General features: G+C 34.6%; 2 protein-coding genes across 3 annotated transcripts in view; one reads left to right on the top strand and one right to left on the bottom strand.

The window, feature by feature from the left end:
* Nucleotides 1–18,475, bottom strand: part of LOC106643686 (tRNA (guanine(10)-N(2))-methyltransferase TRMT11) — a 183,927-nt gene that overhangs the window by 104,138 nt on the left and 61,314 nt on the right. The window lies entirely within an intron of this gene.
* On the top strand, nt 618–6,133 carry LOC106642613 (choline transporter-like 2). Of its 2 annotated transcripts, XM_089596677.1 has the most exons (12): nt 618–755; nt 2,406–2,531; nt 2,750–2,812; nt 3,345–3,407; nt 3,493–3,555; nt 3,641–3,703; nt 3,789–3,851; nt 3,937–4,018; nt 4,092–4,397; nt 4,495–4,794; nt 5,249–5,513; nt 5,657–6,133. In XM_089596677.1, the coding sequence occupies exons 2-12, from the start codon at nt 2,411–2,413 to the stop codon at nt 5,951–5,953; spliced, it is 1,686 nt and encodes a 561-aa protein (XP_089452803.1). In that variant the 5' UTR covers nt 618–755; nt 2,406–2,410; the 3' UTR covers nt 5,954–6,133. The 2 variants fall into 2 exon arrangements, with proteins under 2 accessions (XP_089452803.1, XP_089452804.1); XM_089596678.1 differs by lacking the exon at nt 4,092–4,397 and having other exon boundaries at nt 622–755; nt 4,693–4,794; nt 5,657–6,130.

Raw genomic sequence — 18,475 nt, 5'->3', positions numbered from 1 at the left:
GGAGACCAGCTCACTCTTAAAGGGACGAAGGGAGAGGCATTCACACAACTGGGCGAAGCAAGTACCTCAATCGAGTCATGGACATTTTTCCCAGACATTTTTTCCAGCACTTTTCCCACCGCTAGATGGCGCTGATAAATAAGAATTTTAATAAACTGCGCATGGATTTCTTCACATGTTTACCTAATGATGGTACTGCAGTATTTGCGGAATTATTTCATAAGATATATTACACATTTTGTGACTCGACCAAAAAAAAATTTTTTTTCAGACTTGTTGCTAATGTTGCCGTGGCACCCTGAACTCTACACCGTACACCTTTGGACAATGCACCCTCATTGTTTTCGTCTTTGAATTTACCACTTTTTCAAATCAATTACTTTTATTTTAAGACTTTTATCTGTGCTGTAAATATAAATTTTTTTTTTTGTAACTTGAAACTTATTTCTCATTTTTTTTTCCGACAACAGACACGTGTACCAACCGAAAATTCATGCCACTACCTGTACACCTAATCTATAGAATTAGATACACTATGTAGAGACACTTGAGCAACTTTTCTGTTTATCATTTCACTTCAGTGATAACATGTACGCCAACGTTTATATATACATACACACATTCAACTATGCTACTAATGATTAACTATAGGGATTCATGTATTGCCAGTTCCAATTCATCAGTCCCATACACTGCATTGACGAACGCCTTTTCTGGATGGATTTTTTTTTTGCTGTTTCTCTGATAACATTCAAGTGAGTTTATTTTAGTTTTACTGTAAATTTGTAGTGCTTTGCATGATTATTTTTATAATTTTTCCAATCACTTTGGAATGTGAAAATTTTTCCTCAATAGATAATAGAATTAAACACCCGCACCTGAAATAATTTCGCTTCCATATCCAATGACAAAAGTTTCTTGATATACCTATGAATTTGTTGTTGAATCCAATGATAAAAAAGGAATCAAGCTATTGCTAGTTTTGTCTTGTGTTTATTAACTAAATAAAAACTTGAGTAGTAATAATTATTTTACCGATTTTGACGAATTACTTAGTCCGTTTGCCTCGAGGAAGTTGTGGGAGAAATAGTTTGTGGAGTAGAACCACGTAGTCGTCTACAATAAGTCGTAAAACTGATCCACCAATAATGGCCGATTTAACTGATTTCATTTCGTCAGATGTAACTTGAGTCATACAACAAAATGGCGTTGGCATCCGACATGCGCACGGAGCCAAAAGGTTGGGTGCGTCTTGAGTACTCAAGTAACCTCGTGGCACAATATTAAGTGTGATGATTTTTCTACAATTAGTGAGAATTTTGTGATAAAAAAAAATTTTTTTTCGAGCACCTCAACCAGCATATTTTCTGAATAGTAGGTTTTGCAAATCCCTTTGAAATACGATGAGGCTCAAAACATTTTTTTTTCAACTTCATATCGTACCCATGAGAGATAGTTTTTTGTTATCTAAGGTGCTTAACGAACTCAGATACTAACGACACGTTGTTCTAATCACGCACGAACGTTAGACGAACAATAGAAAACAGCCTTTACTTTAAAGTTATGCTGATTGAGGTTATTTAGGAAGTTTTGAAAAGAATGAAATCGAGTAGTGGAGTCGATGTAATTATTATTATTATTATTATTATTATTATTATTTTTTTTTTTTTTCTTTTTTTTTTTTTAAACGACTATATAGTATTTCAAATTTAACTTATCAAGAAAAAAACAGAGTATAAAAATTTTTTTAATTAATTTTTAATATAAATTAGATAAGATACTAGACCGAGTATACTGAAATATGTGTATCTTTGTTTTTAACTATTTCGAAAATAAAATAATCAGGAATGTCAAATAAAATGGTAGTAAAAGTACAATAGTACAAAAATTGTGTTTACTCTAACTAAAATAAAATAGTAATAACAATACAAATTTTTTCATGTTTTGTATTGCTATTAGTATAATGACAAAGTAATAGTAGTTTTATGGATAAGATTGTCACATTACATCGTATGAAAGTGAAAAAAAGTAAAAGAATATACATAGCGCAATTTAGATGGAAGAGGTCAATGTATAATAATAATTTATAACTTTATGTTGATACGATAAAGCCGAAATTTTCAAAATTAAGCTTTTTAATTTATCTGAACTAAAAAATCATCGTAAATAGTACCAAATTACTACACTGCGAACCGATTGAGTCTAGTTTTTTGAGATAGATAAAGTACTTACAGGATAAATGTTTTGTATGGGTAGTGAAATCATAGTTTGTGTTCGACGAACATTATATTTAAGTAAATTTTAACCCACTTGTCAAAATTACATATATTACATAGTTAATTAGTGTGTAATGAGCCTTAATACGTCCTGTGTATATTATTTTTTTTTTTTTTATATATTTGCAGGCACTATGGCAACATTTGAGACTGCGATATCTCCATCATCTATTAATCGTCAAAAAATGACCAATTTTAAAAGTCTTATATTTTTTGCTGTCTATATGGCGTTTTATGTGGCTATTGCAATATTTGGTACGTGGCATATTTTAATTATTCTCTCATATATAACAATTTTTTGTATATTTAGCTTAGTAATGTAGATACTCTGTTCTGTTACATAAAAGTATCTTTTAATAATCGACAATGTATGTCACACGTCACAAATTATTCGAGGAAAAATCGTAATTTCTGACTGCTTTTACAGCATTAAAATAAAAAGTCGTTTGATTTATGCCATTTTGAATTTTTAGCCATTGCAACTCAGGGTACTGCGGATCCTCACCAAAGCGAATCAAGGGGCACCCAATTTGATAGTACAGTATTCGCAATGAAGTTATACAATTAAGGTAGCTCCCTTATGAAAATCTACGGAATTAAATATGTTTCATTAGATTAAAATCTATTGAATCCAACATTGTCCTTGTTTATACCCCAAGTGAAGCAAAATCTCGAGATATTTCAGCTCAAAGTTGAACTTTTTAACACGAGCTCAAATAGCAGAGCATCAAAATATCAGCTTTACAGGCATTTTCCAACTCACAATAAAAAACCTGAGCAGACAAATTATGATGTACTTGTAGAAAATTTTCTGTTTTTCTCAATACTGTCATGTAAAATTCTGGTAATGGGGCATTTTCTAAAGATATTTGCCTAGAAATACGTGAAAATCAGCTTCATAATTATAAATAACAGGTGGTAGCCGAATACCAACACTGATGTACGTATATACGTATACATACACACGTGGAACTCTCCTACTTGACTAGAGCAGTAGACAAGGGAGCTACCTTCAAAACCATTGTAATTGTTAACAAATATTTGATGTATGCCATTTTTACTTTTTAGCCGTTTCAAATCACTATACTTCGGAACCTCGCAGAAGCGAATCAAGGGACACCCAATTCAATAGTACAGTATTCATAATGAAGTTATACAATGAAGAACTATTGTTATTATAAACAAATGTTTGATGTATGCCATTTTTACTTTTTAGCCTTTTCAAATCAGTATATTTCGGAACCTCGCAGTAGCGAGATAATGAGACAACGTTTAAATAGTACAGTATTCACAATGAAGTTATACAATGAAGAACTATTGTTATTATAAACAAATGTTTGATGTATGCCATTTTTACTTTTTAGCCTTTTCAAATCAGTATATTTCGGAACCTCGCAGAAGCGAATCAAGGGACACCCAATTCAATAGTACAGTATTTATAATGAAGCTATACAATGAAGAACTATTGTTATTATAAACAAATGTTTGATGTATGCCATTTTTACTTTTTAGCCTTTTCAAATCAGTATATTTCGGAACCTCGCAGTAGCGAGATAATGAGACAACGTTTAAATAGTACAGTATTCACAATGAAGATATACAATGAAGAACTATTGTAATTATTAACAAATGTTTGATTTCGGCCATTTTTAATTTTTAGCCTTTTCAAGTCAGGTTACTTCGGAACCTCACAGAAGCGAATCAAGGGAAACCCCTTCAAATACTCCTGTATTTATAGCTAAGTAATACAATTAAGAATCATTGAAATTATAAACTAATGTTCATACACATTTTATCATTTTTTTATTTTCGTAGATGGATGATAATTGGATTTTTTGGTAGTGTTCCAATCTCATCAGTTCTGATAGCAATGTTCATATTGTTGTTAAAAAATTTTTCGCGGGTTATTATAAAAATAGCCTTGGTCATACAATGCTTAGGTGCCATTTTCATATTCATAAACCTTCCAGTGACTCTGGTTTTAGTTGATTACACTGTAGCTCCTTTTTTTTCAATCTTTGTATTAACTATATTGTATTCCTGGGTCACGTATGTCACATTATATACAGTTTTTAAAATAGGAACTGTATTTATGAGCGAAGTTATTCAAGAAGCATGCAGGTGAATCACTGTAAAAAAATTATATTTATATAATTCATTTATACAATTTAATTTATATAATTTCTCGTTGAAAATTAAAAAAAATTATTTATTACAGGGCTGTTTTTCAGTTTCCTCTACTGATCCCACTAGCGATATTATCTTCTGTATTATTGTGCATGGTGTTAGGTTTTGGATGCTACGTATTTGCTCTATTAGTTACAAACCTCCAATTTCCTTCATTCTTTTTGATACTTTGTCTCTGTTTGCATATATACGGTACAATATGGCTTTTTTTGGTGATGTTTTCATTTAGCCAAATGGTATTTTATGGTACGATCAGTACATGGTTTTGGACTGAGGACAAATCCGCAATCTCAAACAATTCTATTTTGAGAAATTTGGCTTCAACCTTTAGGTAAGATTTTAGAGTCTTGCAAATAACCTACACTAATAATATACTTAATAAGCATAATTTATCTTGACCATCTAATTACGGAAATTTTTTGATAAAAAAAATTATTGCAAATTAGTAATTTTAAAAATCAATAGAAAATTATCAACTTTAAATGATGTGAGATAGCTTTTGTCATGATTAGATCACGATGATAAATGTTGGAGAAAATTTATAACGATTCACTAAATAGCTGAAAGCAGAAAAAACGGGAAAATTTTACTGTAATCAAATAAGCAAACGTACTTCATTGAACATATTTCCAGTGTAGCGTCAGTTAAGTTGTTAAAGAAAAAAAGAGTGGAATAAAGGATACCATTTTATATTAAAATAAGTTTACATTAAAACTTTATAATCAGTGCAGAAAATGATTTATTCTTAAGATAAAAAAAAAAAAATTAATACTGTTCGATTTTAGATACATGGGGACAGCTGCTTACGGATCTCCTGTTGGGGTTATATTTCCAGTGATGATTGAATTTATTAAAAATTTTGTCAGACAAACATACAAGCTTCGGCACAATGTTTTTATAATGATTCCATGTTGGTTGAATATATTAATGTCACTAAGAGGCATAAGCGTTGGCGTAACGTCTACTTATGGCCAGGGCTTCAAGAGATCGGCGGACAGAGTTTGTCCAATGTTGTTCCGATATCCATTGCGCTTCTACTCCATAAATATGGTAACGATTTATTAATGTCATGGTTTCCAATTTTTTTAACATATCCATATAGAAGCACGTTATTTTAATTTCCATTCAGTTGAAGAAAAAAAAAAAAAAAAAATCAAATATGCTCGTTAAATCAACCATTGTACTTTTTTTAGGCACTTTTTTGCTGCGCTAAGATCTTGGTATTAATTTGTGGTTTAATAGCTGGCATTTCTATTTCAATTATTAATATTATAGAATACAAGTCCAATACGCTGCTTGTGGCAATTCCCACTGCTGTGATTTCAATGTTTTTTGTGGCATTGACAGTCATTGCAGTTCTCAATGCAGCTATTACGACGATTTTCCGTTGTATTTTAGAAGATTTCGAGAAGTATCAAGGAAATGAAAACAGAACGTGCTTCATGAAACCCAGCATTCTGCATTTAATGATGGAGCCGAATAAGAATTAGAACACGATCGTAAAATGCTTTAAAATGCACAAACAACCACAACTTACGTTTTGTTCTACTAATGCTTGAATTTACTTATATTATCTTTATTCCGAGAAAGTTGATAATTATTTTACGTGAAAATTTTTTATTATAAATTTAAATGGCAACAAATTAATACTTATTATATGTAGGTTGTTTTGTAATTGAATTATAATTTTATTTACTCTAAAAACTTTTATGATTAGAACTTTTTTCAAAAATGTTCTGCTTTTTGTATTTCTTTGGATAACTCATTAAAGATTATTTTAAAAAGTCAAATAAATGTTATGATTTACTTGTTGAATGATCATCAAATTCTTACCAAAAAATTTCTGGACACCTAAATCACAGGTACCAGTAACTAATTACTGGGACAATAATTATTTTTAAAGACATTTATATGATTTGATCACTCTAGAAAGAACACGCAGTGCTTTTATTAAAAAAATGATAATTAATAACTTAATTTAGTAGCTTTGTCGACTTTTGTGGATTATTGTTACCAAATACCATGAAAAAAATAATACTGTCAGGGGTATTAATGTTTATTTACGAGTCCACTCGAATCAGCTGTAAACCTCTTTACTTAAATAAAATGTCGATGTAATTGGTCAAAATAATGAAAAATAAATTAATGTACTACAACCTGTAACAATCATGCAATTCGTTTAATACAGGTACCGAAGTAAGCACCTCGATACTGCAATTGAAAACAAATATTTTCTTTTTTTTTCTCTCAAGATTCAAAGAAAACTGCTCCTTAAATTTCACGCAGACTCACGCTCAGAAAAACGATAAAAAAAAAAAAAAAAAAAAAATCATTCATCCCGCAGCACGTACATCGATATATGATACCCAGAAGGACGGCAATCGCCCGAAAAAGCAGCTCGTCACCCAATCAGGGGCTCACACTGATGCAAAGAAAACCTCCAAAACTCCGGCTGTATAAGTTTGTATACAGATTCGCGTCCGCAGATTCAAAAGATCGCCCAAAGATACGCTCGAGGTGCGCATCACATACCTACGCGATACTCCACGTCCTTGGCCCTGAGCTTAATCCCCTTCGGATTAATAAGGCCTTACAGCAGCGCGTCTGCGTATTCGTGGAGGTATCCGAGTGAGTTCGCGTAGTTGAAAAGACAAATCGCAGGCTGGGGTCCGACTTCTGCAGCAGCGGCCCGAAACGAGTGACAAGCTGCATTCCTAAGCGCTGCGGGCGTGCGGATATTGTATACGAGAGAGAAAAAAAAAGCGAAACAAAAATACCGAGCATCTCTTTTGCTTTACCTTTGATATCTTCATTTTATGCGCCGTCGTAATTCAAAGGACTGCATGTTGATGACCCCCGGGTACATAAAATATACTCCTGGCGTGGATGGGTGAGAAAATTTTAGGGTTGCTTTGCGCTCGTTGCGATGTTGCGTTTGCAGGGTTTACGCGTTAATAAGGCGAAGTAGGGGGAGGTGTGAAAGGCAAGGGCGAAATTGCAGAGTAGCGCAAATGCAACGAGCGCTTTTGCGTGTACCTGCATTTTTTAAAGTAGTCCGGTATTTTGGTGCTTCATTTGCTAGTGATGACCCGGTGGTGTAAGGTTTTACGTGCAACTTCTCGTGTAACGTGTTTTGCGCGCTTCATCAAAGGATCGTTAAATAATCTTTTTCTTTCAAGCTTGAGATTTTTTTTTTAATTCTGTTTTTGGTATGCCATAAAAGATTCGCACCAGATGTTATCTCATCTTTTCGTCTCTTTTTATTGATGCACGTAATGAAGTACAAGTTGAGTGCGTGGATTTTTTTATTACTTTTGATATCGTGACCTTTAAAGTCGATAACATCTCTGTAATCAAATTAGCAGTGAGAGCACCATGCCTAAATATCGCTTGAGGTATTTATGATTTACCTCGCGCAACTACTAATAGAAAGTGAAATTTCGTCATTGTGCAAATAATTAAGTTCGTCGTTAAAATATCTCGTTGTTTTCATTTGTTCACGTAACTAGAAATGATATTTTCATTCATCAAAATTACAATTAAACTTACTATCCTTACATGAAGTTTCATGGCTTTTATTCACTCACGTCCTATGACGTGATGTGATATCTCTTAATATCAATTTTTCTATATGTTTTCGTGTGTCTTATTTTGTACAAGTGTCTTGTCTTTGTAGGTAAGTGGCTATATCACTTTATTTCTTCCTGACTTTCTATCAATAGTGAGACAAATTTTTTTTCGCAAAAGTGTGCAGAAAATGGGTGTTTTCCGCACTGGTATTAGTGTGGAAAATCGATTTTCCCACATAGTGAGCGACAAAGGTGTGCGGCAAAGGTTTTTCCGCACAGTGTGCGGAAAAGGTGTGTGGCAAAGGTTTTTGTCGCACAGTGTGTGGAAAAAGTGTGCGGCAAAGGTTTTTGCCGCACAGTGTGCGGAAAAGGTGTGTGGAAAAGATTTTGCCACACACCGGAAAAAATTTTGCTACACACTGGAAATCAAAATTCAAACCTATTTTGTACCTATTTTCCTCACACATTGCGAAAAAACTTGTACGCAACTCGTGCGGGACGATTTCCCGCACTCGTGTGATAGACTCGCACTCATGGCCGGTGACGGTAACTCGTACCTTGCGATCACACTCGTGCTACGCACTCGTGTGCTCAACTGGTACTCGTTCCCGTCAACTCCGGCACTCGTGTGAGTCAATCACTACTCGTGCGGGAAATCGTCTTTTCCGCACTTGTTACGTAAATAACTATGTTTCTGTTCACAATATTTGTTTTGGAATTGTACGTCTACTTTATCGAAGCCTGCTGTTGAAGTATCTTCAAATCTCTACTTTCAATCCTCTTTTTTTCGTCTTCTTATTTAGTTTTTACATTTACACTTCAACTTCGTTCTTAAATCTTCTGTCTGTGTTTCTCTACTCCTTCCTTATTTATTTCATCTCTTTATCTTTTCATGTGATTTGCTACCACTTTTCTTTAATCTTTGTAAAGTTTATCAAACTATTTCTATATTTTTGTCTCCGAATATTTATCCATTTGTCTCTTATTATTAGTCTGTAAGTATTATCTCTCTATAACTTCAAGTCTGTGGATGTATGTTTTTTTTTATACCTCCATCTATCTCTTTGTATCTTTCTATCAATTTTATTTTTTTGATTTGCATAGGTGGGGTTGGTCTCTCTGAACGTCTGTTACTGTACATTACTTGCGTTATATTTGTTTTCGATACGAAAAATGCGTTATTAATTCTTCAAAGGTGCTGGCCAGATAAACAGGCAGGAGTTAAAACAACCAGTTTTTAGAAACATCACTGTGTAATTCGAAATATCCATGGCCCTCCCATCAACCGTATCCCAAAAGTCTCTCGCGTTCACACGACTCAATTGACCACCGACGCACGTACACGCAAAATTAATTGCAGGCACTAATTGACCCCATGTACACACTAATCTCCAAATTAACCCGAATGGGAAAAGAATAATCGACCTGCAAGACCCGAATAATCATGTCGGTGGGCCTGGAAGTCGTTAGGGGTCTCTGTTGTGCACCCATACCAGGGCACCGCCACACTTGCGATTTATACCAAGTCGGAGGAAAAAGAAAAAAAAAAACGAGAGAAGAGAAGAAAAGGAGCCGAGCGGACTGTATATGTATATGCTCGAAGAGAAAGAGGCGAGCTCGCCGAGGCAATATTTCGGAGCGAGGGGGGAGGCGCTACGGTGCCCCTTCGGTTAGTAATAGACATTTCGAACGCGGCGCCGAACGGAACGTATAACATTGATTTAAGTCCCGAGATCCTTTGCGAAACGCTCGACGCCTCGCCGTATTATGTATATACGCCTGCGAAGCGTGCGAGCAGCCACGTACACGCAGGCTTTGGCTGATTATATACGACGAAGGGAGGCACCGATACGCGAACGATGGAGAGGAGGAAAAAAATGCCCGCGCGTGAGAGGGATTATGATGGATAAAACAGAGGTTGCAGTGCATCAAACTACGAGACGAACAAAAGAGGAACCGAGGGACTTTGCAAGGGATCGTGTTGACTAGATGCTGCTAATATACGCGCGACATCATTTGCATCGCTTACTTAAAAAAAAAATATAATCGTTAAACCGTAAAGGATATACATACTTTCTCTGCCGAGAAGTTAAAGTTTATTTGGTGATCGCAGAATCGGTGGCCGGACAAAGCACGGATAAAAACTACTTGCCCGGCAGTCAGTCCACATGGTAGACGGACAACCACAAGTGGGGGCAGACGGTAGATGTTTCGGAAAGAAAAAGGATAAAAACCATTGATTGGCGCGAGTCGGGTGCTGCGTGCGTGTATATAATACACAGAGAGATAAAAAGGCGGAGGGCGCCGGGTTGTAAATCCCAGCGTTGATTAGAGGTCGGCACTGTCTCTCGTCTCGTTATACCTCCCCCTTCCCTCTCGACCCTCGTGAATTGAAACGCAGGTGGAAAAAGCGATTACTAGGTACCCACTTGCCACGCGCGAAACGTGAACTTTCTCCCAGTGAGCGTCATTATTTCCATCCTTTGTTTTCGGTCTGTGTCCCCGTGTCGTAACCACCAGGGACTCGAGTGTATTCGCCGAGTGTGGTCATTAGGCGCTTATTAGCCCGGGTGCAGAAATTGATTGTTGAGTGCACCCACCCTCCGGAATTTTCTTACGCAGGCAGAACCCCTGCCTTTTTTTCGAGTTTTTGGGCATTACACGATGCATTGGTCGTAAGTGATAGGTGGGTATACTCGTAAGTTGGCGTGTACGACTCGGCTGCGCTGTTATTTGGCCGGCTCGTATAACATAACTCCATGAGGATCTTGGCGCTGGTTTAGTGATTTTTAACGCTTGTTTACGACACAACGCTCTGCTTACCAAAATTCTTCATGCGTGTACCGGTGGTGGCCATAATTTTTTTTCTTCTTCTTTTTTTTTCTCTCGTCCGAGCTGGTGATTTGTTTTGTCATTTTTTTTTTTTTTTTGCTCAACCTCTTGTGTGCAGGTGATTTATCGACTCGTGTACGTTGTGGCTCAAAGATCAAAGTTACCGATCGTTCTTGGAATGTTTCGAAAGGGCGTCCTTAAAAAGCGAGCGCCAACGAATTCATTATGTTAGATTAATTATGGAAGTATCACTGCAGTAGGTCTGGCCGAGATGTGGGCCGGGACGGTGCGGGATGGGATGATTTTGAAGAAAAATTTCGGGGCGGAATAGAACGAAAATCTCATTTCGCCTAGAAATTATTGGGATTTCACGAGATTATATCTAATAAATTTGAAGGTTTTGCGAGTGTAACGAAAAATATTACCCTTCATAGTGATTTTGAATGATTATTGTGTTTGAAAATCTTGGTAAAAATCATTAGATGATTATTGTTGGTGAGAACAAAAATCAAAATTAAAAGTTTTTGGGTGGTATATCTTCTAGATTAAAAAACCCACATTCTATAGGGAATAATCTTACCTTATCTCATATTTTCTCATATATATATCTCATATTATCGGCACAAAAAAAGACTGAATACGGTAAAGCGATTTCAGCTGTTTTTTTTCAGTCGTAATAAATAATGTTAGTATGTTTTCAGCAAAACTAGAATTAAAGAGTAGGACAATAATATTATAGTAATTTATTTAAAAAAAAAAATCGTATTGGATTTTGTTTTTATCATCATTTTAAATTATAAGCGATAAAAATCGTTCTTATTTTTACACTAAGTTTGTACTATTTTTTTTTTCAGATTTCAAAATAAAGTATCACTTAAAAAACTGACATATAAAAAGTGAAACATCTCCATTTGAATTGACCAATATTATTCTTAAAAAAATGTTTTCTGGGACCATTAAAATTCCAGACCACACCAAAACCTCATGTAGGATTACATAAAATCTTTGTCATTTAAAAAATGTTTTCATGGTGGCAGAATTTGTCGAACTGAAACACGATGTAGAAAAAAAACTCCATGAGGCCGAAAAAAAAAAAAAATGAGAAATCATGATAAAAATCTTTGTCTCGTACGGTCCTACTCTGCACACATCTAATTCCATGATAAGCACATCGCAGTTGCGATACGTACATAACAAAACATAGTGAATAAGAGCAACTAGAGGAAGTCGTTTCGCAAAAATCATCGTTCGACAGCCGACACGCTGCACAACCAAGTACTATCGCAAGAATGCACTGATCTGCACATTCTCAGAAAGAGATCGCGTTACCTTTAATCGCACAAGCACCCAGTGTACTCACTATACACCAATACACCTACGAGGGTACACTAGTAAATTATCGTACACACGTGCAATCTGCTTATCAAGCTTTTTCCATCTACTCGGTGAATAGTGGGTATCTCCTCGAAACAGTGCACGACAAGTGCGAAATCGTTTGTATTGCAGCAACCTCACTGTGTCATTGCGTAACCGTTTGCGCGAATTCTCTGCAAAATCGGCCAATGGCATTTAAACTTTTGTTTAAAAGGCCAAATGTTGAGCTGCGCATCGGAGCGATTGTTGCAAAACAAACTCAGGTCGTTCACATCAGTGTCACGGCAATTACCACGCGAGGAGGAGTGGCTTTTAAATTTGTTCGCCAAAATGAGTGATGAATACGGTTTCTCTTTGATATTTTTACCGTTGTAGTTTTTTTTTTTTTTTTTTTTTTTTTTTCTTTTCACTGATCAAAGTTCCATCGTTTTAACGAGATCCCTCCCACCCATTAATTTGTGCTAGGCATAACTATGAGATTATAATCCTTTGAATCAAGTAAAGAATTTTTAAGAATTAAGTATAGGCTACCCCAGATAGGATGTCTCAAACAGTTTGCTGTATGGACTTCAATCTACGTTGTAGTGGCTAAAAAATGTAGAGGCAATAAACTGTTCTTATCGTACGGTGTTCATAAAGTATTTCATCATTAAGTTAATTATTTTAATAAAACTATTATTCTGATAAAACATATCATCAACACTATGAGAGAAAAAGTTATGTTAGATCTTTAAAATATTTTTCTCGGTAATACCCATACCTTAGAGATTTATGCGCTACCAACTTATATTTCTACTAGTACAGTGTAATACAAATACAATTTTTTAATACAAGTCGCTAGTAACGTGAAAGGGAACAAAATATGGCAGTTAGTAACTAATGATATCAAATTATAAAAATCATCGAAATCCGTGAAAAACATGATCGGACTCGAAGTTACGTTAAATGCAATCACAAGTATAGCGCTATTAAGGCAAAACTTGATACAAAGACCCTACCTTCAGAAATTAAAAATTTTCAAAAAAAGTATTGTTCATCGCGATCATTAGAACAAATTGTAATCAAAATTGTATTGTACTAAAAAAAAAAAAAAAAAAAAAAAAAAAAATCGTTAATATGTAGGAGATTATATCTAACAACTCCAACATGTGATCTGAAAAATCGTTTCATTATCACAACGTCCTTGAGAAAAAGTAAAATGATCTTCTACCTATTAGGTATTCTCTTACTCCTTCTCACTCTTCTAAGGCCCATCAAATTCCTCAACTGTGCCCATAATCCAAGCAAAACAGACCTCATGCACCTTGCGCGTCCGACTGAGATTTCCTCGGAAGCTGCAGCTAGCTACACGCCATTGGCCATGGGGATGCCTTACCTGCAGGTTCCTTAAGATCAGCGAAGTCCCTTTTCTTTAGCATACACGTATGTACACACACGTGGAAAAAATTACAAAAGGGAAAAGAATCTCATTCACCGTCACTGTGCATTTTCGTGTGGATAATATACACATGTATACGCACATCCGTGCTGCTTAGCAACGACTTTTCTAGCGCCAAGCGCACGATTTTTCTTTTATCTCCGTGCCCCGGGATCTGTTTGCACGCCGTTTCTGATCTTCTCTTCCTCGAAAAGGGGATGATGGGTACCGTTAAGAATTTTTTCGACCAGCAAAAGCGAAGCTGCTCAAGTTGCTCTCTTGGTGTTTCTAGACATAGATACACATATATTATTCATATAGTTGCTGTGTGTCCAGAAACCCTACGAGAAGGAATCCGTGTGTTTTTTCAACGTGACCAGCCGAGCGTTGGCTTCGAAGCCGGTTTTATTGCTTGATTAAAGAGCATTGCTGTGGACGAGGGTCAAGGTTTTCGCTAACTGATTGATGACATATTACAAAAAATAATACTTTTTTCATTCATATTTATGTAAGTAATTTATTTGTCGAGGTGGATTAACACAAAGAGCGTAGTTACACATTTTTGTTTCTGAGAAAATTTTGTTGTGTTGTTGGAAAATTTGAAAATTTTAGAATCAACAGTATCAACAAGTATGCATGTTGTAGGTCTTACTCCATGCTAAAATGTCTTTTCTCACGGATATTGCGTAAATTAAATCAGCTATTTTACATAACACTATAAAAACACCACCAAAAATTTGGCAGTTGGTCTCGTACAGAAATATTAAGTCTCAAAATTTCTACATTTAGCATTTGTAACGTATACTAATAACCCAATTTTTATTCAATAAAAAATATTTTTACCATTTTTTTTTTAACAGTTGTATACGATAAATGACATCAATCTGTACCTTGAAAAAGTACTAGTTGGTTCTTACGGACTATTTTTATAATGTACCAGTTTTTGAATAATTTTTCATGCTTTAAACACACCTACATAGCGATTAATCTAATATTATTAGTCAGTTCTGCAATGGAAAAGTTTAAAAAATTATATTTGGTGTCAAATAATGACCATTACAACTCGTTAGGAAAATTTGTAATTACTTGGACAATAAAACGTATTTTTAAATACAGTGGGAGGAAATCTACGTTGATGGTACCTGAATTTTTTTTTTATTTCTAAACAATCCATAAATCAGTTTTTCAGGATCTTTTCGTATTAAAAGAAAAAATTTCGCAACTGTCGTTATTTTTAATTTCAAAAGCAGGGATCATGTAATCGTAAATTGTACAGCATGACGGCAACCTTCTTTGACCAGGGGCCAGTTTCTCACAGCGCTTTGCACAGGAGTGAAAAACGTTGCCCACCATTCGATCGCTTCGGAAGATGGTCACGTTAAATTGAAGTTGTGTTTGTATAGGAGCTCCAAAAGCATCGTAAATGTTCCTGTATATTTGGAGAGGATCGTTGCTTGGGCAGCCAACTTTTCGGAGCCCAGATACTGTACTACCATTACTAATAGGCCACAAAGACTCCACCGCTTCTTCCTTCAACGTATTTATCGAATTGTCCGGAAACGACTAATTTTTCTATTATCTGGTTGGCCCATAAATAAGAGATTACGTTTTTTATTGTACAGAAAATGGAGGGTGTTTTATACTATTACACGCGCATTGTGTGATTTTTCAAAGATTTATTCGATCTTGAGCAAGGGTGCAATAGTTGTATCTGGTCGATAGTAGTGAATACTTTATATTTTTATTGTTTATAAAAATTGAGATGTCTTTGGATGATTTATGATCGATAGTAGAGGAATGTGTGAAATTTTTGATTTATTTATGAAGAGTTGTGGATCAGAAAAAATTCTGCATAGCAGTACAAGTATTGGGAAGAGATATTTTCCACGAATGAATACTAAAATTTTAGGATTTGTGAAAAAAACTAGCTGTTTTTTAAGTAAAAGTGCAAATATAGAAAAAAATCACTCACAAATTACAATATTCTAACATTTTTTGTTTCCTAATTATGTTTGGTATTCTATTTCTTATACAAAGCTAATAAACCAGCTATATACATTTCAATAACCCTTAAGTATATCATTGAAAATTTAACTAAAAGATATCTATATAGATAGTATATAGCAACAAATAAATAATAGAGCCGGTAACAAATTTTTATGCTCAATAGCTCCATTGAAGTATCATATTATTTGGAGAGTAAAAGGTGTAACCACCTAAGTGGTTTAGTTTAAATAAGCTTCCAATTTAATTTATTGGCTAATACGTAATTATGTTTTTAACATGTCTCGAGTGATTCATTTTATTAGTTATGATTTTGCTGATGACGAACTGATGTTGTAAGTTGTAGTAATACAACAATATGATGAGTAAAAAACTCGTGGATCATAAAAAACTCTTTCATTTATTGCACTGAACACTTTGTTGCAATAAGTTGGCTTTGGATTTAAAAAATAGCTAAAAATATTGAAAAATAAGTTTTCACCCACGTGAAAGTATAATATGAATTCTTTTAGTCTGACATATATTTTTTTTTATTATTATTTTTTTACTTTTGTTTATTTATTTATTAATTTTTTCTACTAACGAATAAGTGTTTTCAATAATGAATATGAAATGTAAAAAAAAATTACTCTAGAGTAACTAATTTTTTATCATATTTTTTCAGACAAAAGACTTCACTCAAATTTTCATTAAATATAGTACAGATTTAAAAAATGTAACTGTAAAGAAAATTTTACATTATGCATATTGCAACAGCTTTGTTAACTCTCATGATAAATTTAACAGTCTTAACAAACTCACCTATTACAGAATTAACAATATAATCGAATTAAAAATTTGTTGACAAATAAGTAAAGTCTAAAAGAAAATCTTTCCAATGACAACAGAATATCTAATAATCTTACATAAGTTAAAATAAGATGACAGGGTTGTTTGTGAAATAATAAATAAATGAGTGGGTAGAAATTATTCTGGGTTATATTTTCAAACGTAGAAAAAGGGAGACAGGCGACATTCCAAACTTTACAAAACGCTGCATCAAGTAAAGCATAGAATAGAATTTTTTTAAATAAACATTTCTAAATTTATTTTACAAAAATGAAAATTCAGTTGTATTTATTCCCAAAACGTTGTATGTACTGCAACATTAAAAAAGAAAAATTATATGAGTAAACGAATGAATCCAAAACTCCATTATTTACCCATAAAAAAACGCGTAAAAAACCATTAGTCATCATAAATCGATATAAATGTAAAATAAATTACACAAAATTCCTAAGAAAAAAAAAAAATTGGAAACAATAAATTTTCACAGATGAAATTCCATGAAATGACGAAAAAACAGGGGAAAAAAGTCAAAACCATCGACGCCCGTTCATCGCGAGAGGGTGCGCTGGTTCGCTTCATCACCCAATAAAAATAAATCCACATTTAAACCAACAACACGTTTCGTCAACCATAAGACAAACAGAAAAAAAGCAGGGCTCCCAATTCCACGTAAGCCACACGAAACAGCACAAAAAAGCCATCGACGAGCAAAGCTCTCTGATGGCACATCGATCCTGATCCAAAAAAAAAAAAAAAAAAAAAACAGTCGTTACGTGGAGACCCGTCCCTTTTCACCTTTAATAACCATTATATGAGAGAGACGGGGGAGATAGGGTAGCAAGGGGGGGGGAAGATCTGCAAACGACGTCTACTTAACAGAGAGAGAGAGAGAGAGAGAGAGAGAGGGGAGCAAGAAAACGGCGAAGGGTGTGCAGTGCAGTACAGCGTGTATGCCAGTAGCGGCAGATGTTTTCTCGATTGTCATGTTAAGGGCGCGTGCAGTGTCTCCGCGAGACTGTTTCTCGACCGTTTTCTCAACCCCCATCTCCCCTCCCTGTACTGACCTGTAACCACACACGTACGAGTTTTAACGTCTTTTATCAATTGCAGATGGGAAGGAGGACGGAGGAGTTGACGGGACGAGTTTCGCCTGCGGCCACTGCTCCTATACAATACATGCATATGCTATATTCTTGAGGCTACGAGCATATGCACCCTCTCCTTTGGAGTAATTATTGCAACACAGTTTTGCGGGGTGTATATGCAACAAGTTATACCCACGCGCATACGTATTGTACGTATGTGCCAGACGCACACTCATTTCTCGTTCCTTTTAACTCGTAGGCTTTTTGTTCCAACAAACCTTTTTTTTATCACTCAAAAGATAAAACGTAACAAAATTTTTTCGGTTCAAGTAATGTATCTAATTTAATAAACTAACGAGTTTGAAAGAAAAAAAGTATTGAATTTTTTGAGGAAAATATTTAAACGTATCTTAAAATAAACTTTATACATTTAAAATTTATCTCGAAGTACACATAATTTTTTCTCTCAAAATTGTAACAGAAAAAAATTTGTATAGCAAAACATGTTTTTTTAAATATGTACCCCATGTTCAATCGGATGTTAATTTATTTTTAACGACATATTCCTAATTTTCATGAAAATTGTACAAGATTGATCATTAATCCAGATAATGAATAATACCTATAATAATGATAATCACAACAAGCAAACGTATCGAAGAAATCATATTTTCAACCCCTTTTATTTAAATTAATAGTCGTAGCAATAACTTTTTTTATCCTTTAATATATAGGTGTATTGACAGGCGAGCTTTGAGTTTCAGGTATGACTTTTTGACTAACCGCACTATCCGAGGACAAACAACAGAATTGGATACTTTATGGTGTGAAAAACGGTACAGAGTGTTGTGCGATACATCATTTTTTTCTATCTGATGTCAGCCACTTTAACGATTTCTAAGC

Source organism: Copidosoma floridanum, unplaced genomic scaffold (assembly GCF_036245765.1).
Source record: "Copidosoma floridanum isolate Cflo_tuat_1 unplaced genomic scaffold, Cflo_Japanese_pri ptg000030l, whole genome shotgun sequence".
In the NCBI taxonomy this organism is placed as follows: Eukaryota; Metazoa; Arthropoda; class Insecta; order Hymenoptera; family Encyrtidae; genus Copidosoma; species Copidosoma floridanum.
The sequence above is the reverse complement of the archived record's forward strand: the minus strand, read 5'-3'. Positions and strand labels throughout refer to the sequence as shown.

What these genes read in the sequence shown, in the direction of transcription:
- LOC106642613 (XM_089596677.1), top strand. Translation starts at nt 2,411, where the DNA reads ATGGCAACATTTGAGACTGCGATATCTCCATCATCTATTAATCGTCAA. An exon ending in AAGGGACACCCAATTCAATA is followed by an intron (nt 3,704 to 3,788) that starts GTACAGTATTTA and finishes TTTACTTTTTAG; the next exon opens with CCTTTTCAAATCAGTATATT. An exon ending in ACTCCTGTATTTATAGCTAA is followed by an intron (nt 4,019 to 4,091) that starts GTAATACAATTA and finishes TTATTTTCGTAG; the next exon opens with ATGGATGATAATTGGATTTT.